This window comes from Salvelinus sp. IW2-2015, linkage group LG11, assembly GCF_002910315.2.
Source record: "Salvelinus sp. IW2-2015 linkage group LG11, ASM291031v2, whole genome shotgun sequence".
In the NCBI taxonomy this organism is placed as follows: domain Eukaryota; kingdom Metazoa; phylum Chordata; class Actinopteri; order Salmoniformes; family Salmonidae; genus Salvelinus; species Salvelinus sp. IW2-2015.
Window position 1 is genome coordinate 47,437,126 of NC_036851.1, and position 3,387 is coordinate 47,440,512.

Here is a 3,387-nt window from a genome sequence, read left to right on the forward strand (position 1 = left end):
CAGTAGAGTATATACAGTAACCACAGGATGTTACAGTAACCTCAGGAGAGTATGTACAGTAACCACAGTAGAGTATGTACAGTAACCACATGATGTTACAGTAACCTCAGTAGAGTATGAAGAGTAACCTCAGTAGAGTATATACAGTAATCACAGGATGTTACAGTAAACTAAGTATATTACAGTAACCTCAGTATGTACAGTAACCTCAGTATGCACAGTAACATCAGGATGTTACAGTAACCTCAGTATGTACAATAACCTCAGGATGTACAGTAACCTCAGTATGTACAGTAACCTCGGGATTTTACAGCAACCTCAGGATGTTACAATAACCTCAGTACGTACCGTAACCTCAGTATGTACAGTAACCTCAGTATGTTACAGTAATCTCAATACGTACAGTAACCTCCGTACGTACAGTAACCTCAGTATGTTACATTAACCGCAGGATGTTACAATAACCTCAGGATGTTACAGTAACCTCAGGACATTACAGTAACCTCAGGGTGTTACAGTAACCTCAGGGTGTTACAGTAACCTCAGTACGTACACTAACCTCAGGATGTTACAGTAACCTCAGTACCTACAGTAACCTCAGGATGTTACAATAACCTCAGTATGTTACAGTAACCTCGGTATGTACAGTAACCTCAGTACCTACAGTAACCTCAGGATGTTACAGTAACCTCAGTATGTACAGTAACCTCAGTATGTACAGTAACCTCAGTATGTACAGTAACCTCAGTATTTTACAGTAAGCTCAGGATGTTACAGTAACCTCAGTACATACAGTAACCTCAGTATGTTACAGTAACCTCAGTACATACAGTAACCTCAGTATGTTACAGTAACCTCAGTACATACAGTAACCTCAGTGTGTACAGTAACCTCAGTATGTACAATAACCTCACGATGTTAAAGTAACCTCAGGATGTTAAAATAACCTCAGTACGTACAGTAACCTTAGGATGCACAGTAACCGCAGGATGTACAGTAACCTCGGGATGTACAGTAACCTCAGTAGAGTATGTACAGTAACCTCAGGATGTACAGTAACCTCAGGATGTTACAGTAACCTCAGTATCTACAGTAACCTCAGGATGTTACAGTAACCTCAGTAGAGTATGTACAGTAACCTCAGTATGTACAGTAACCTCAGTATGTTGAAATAATCTCCGGATGTTACAGTAACCTCAGTACATACAGTAACCTCAGGATGTTACAGTAACCTCAGGATGTTACAGTAACCTCAGGATGTTACAGTAACCTCAGTAAGAGTAGTACAGTAACCCAGGATTCTTACACAACCTCAGGATGTCCATATTATAAGGTAAACGCTTACATAGATGATAAGTACCACTCGCAGGAGTTACAGTAACCTCAGGATAATATGGATGTTACAGTACCTCAGGTACTACTCGGATGTTACAGTAACGCTCAGTACCTACATAAACCTCAAGTATGTTACAACAGTAACCATTCATATGTATAACAAGAAACCTATGTGCACACGTAAATCCGGCAGGAGCTATCAGTAAACTCTGGGATGTACAGTAACTTCAGTAGAGTATGTACAGTAACTCTCAAGATTTTACAGCAACCTCAAGATGTTATAGTAACCTCGTATGTCAGTAACCTCAGGATGTTCAGTAACAAGGATGTAACAGTAACCTTCAGGGATGTTACAGTAACTCAGTAGAGTATTACAGTAACCTCAGTCTGTACATTCACCTCAGTATGTACAGTACACTCATCAGGATGTACAGTAACCTCAGTATGTACGTAACTCATGATGTTACAGTAACCTCAGTATCTATAGTAACCTCAGGATGTTACAGTAAAACTCAGTAATGCACAGTAACACCATATTACAGTAACCTCAGTATACACATCAGATGTACCAGTAACCTACAGTGATGCTACAGTAAAGCGCTCAGTAATCAGCAGTAACCCAGTTATAACAGTAACCTCAGGATGTTACAGGTAACCTCAGTATGTTAGTAACCCTCAGTAGTATTACACTTCCCAGGACTCACAGACCCTCAGTTAACAGTAACCTCATAGTTAGGTTACAGATAATACTTCAGTATCTACAGAACACCTCAGGAATGTACAGTAAACCTCAGTATGTCACAGTAACCTCAGTTGGTACAGTAACCTCAGTATGTACAGTAACCTCAGGATGTTACAGTAACCTCAGTATGCACAGTCACCTCAAGTATTACAGTAACCTCAGGATGTTACAGTAACCTCAGTACATGTACAGTAACCTCAGTATGTACAGTAACCTCAGGATGTTACAGTAACCTCAGTATGCACAGTAACCTCAGTATGTACAGTAACCTCAATATGTACAGTAACCTCAGGATGTTACAGTAACATCAGTATGCACAGTAACCTCAGTATGTACAGTAACCTCAGTATTTACAGTATAACCCCTTACTTCCTACCTTCTCACAGACAGGAAAGGTTAATACGGTTCAGAAATGCATTGCTACTCACTTTTTCTCCCCCTTCTCTTACCTGGAGATAGGTGTCTGGAGATGTTTCTTCCTCACTCTCACCAACTCAGCCATCCAGCCCACAGCAAGGCAAAACCTTTACAACCCCTTATAGCCCACAGTTAAACACTGCCTGCACAGCCCAAAGGTACTGTCTCTTACAGCCCTAAGCTCAGAGCTCAGGCGCAGTGACACAGAGAACAGAGAGAGACTATCCAGAAAATACTAGAAAGCAAAAAGTTCTCTCAGATAGCCTACTGTTCAACTGAATCAGACAAAGTTCTCTGTCCCGAGAAAGACTTCTGGTACACCCCAGCCTGCGTAGCCAGCACCCACATCTGAGGGGACCTAGCTGAACTGTGATTGGTCCAGGCCAAAGTGTGTCAGTTCTGTCAATGCTGTGAAAGGAAGCAGGGCTGGGCTGGAGGGAGAGATAGATAGAAATAGAGAGAGAGAGAGAGGGGGGGGGGGCGAGGCAACCTCACTGTTGGGGTGTTGCTTTCGAGGCAATGTGTGTGTGTACTCTAAACCCCAATGAGAATTTTCCACTGCAATGGCAAAGCACAGACCAAAGTCTTGTTCACTACAAAGCCTGTGTGATAGAATGACCAAACCAAAATAAACCAATAAAAACTGTCCCGGAAAGTCACCCACAACAATTCTCCGCAGGCTAACTACTCTTCGACTACCCAGAAAAACAACAACCTTACAGGCCAGGTCAAATGAAAACATACAACCATAACAAGAGTCAATAACCAACAACATGTCAGATGTGGAGGCTGAAGCTACAGTATTATCTGGTATAGTGTCATCTTCTCTACCCACCTTAATCTCCTTCTCTTTCATAGCTTTCATGCAAAAAAAATCTAAGAGATTCTAGTCA

The 3,387-nt window shown here is 41.6% G+C and overlaps 1 protein-coding gene across 1 annotated transcript in view; it reads right to left on the reverse strand.

The window, feature by feature from the left end:
- LOC111970504 (dual specificity calcium/calmodulin-dependent 3',5'-cyclic nucleotide phosphodiesterase 1B) overlaps positions 1 to 2,804 on the reverse strand; it is a 26,966-nt gene extending 24,162 nt beyond the window's left edge. Inside the window, exon 1 of the mRNA XM_023997291.2 lies at positions 2,527 to 2,804. Within this exon, the coding sequence (XP_023853059.1) occupies positions 2,527 to 2,579 (53 nt within the window). The 5' untranslated portion in view covers positions 2,580 to 2,804. The remainder of the gene's footprint in view (positions 1 to 2,526) is intronic.
- Positions 2,805 to 3,387: the final 583 nt, after the last annotated feature.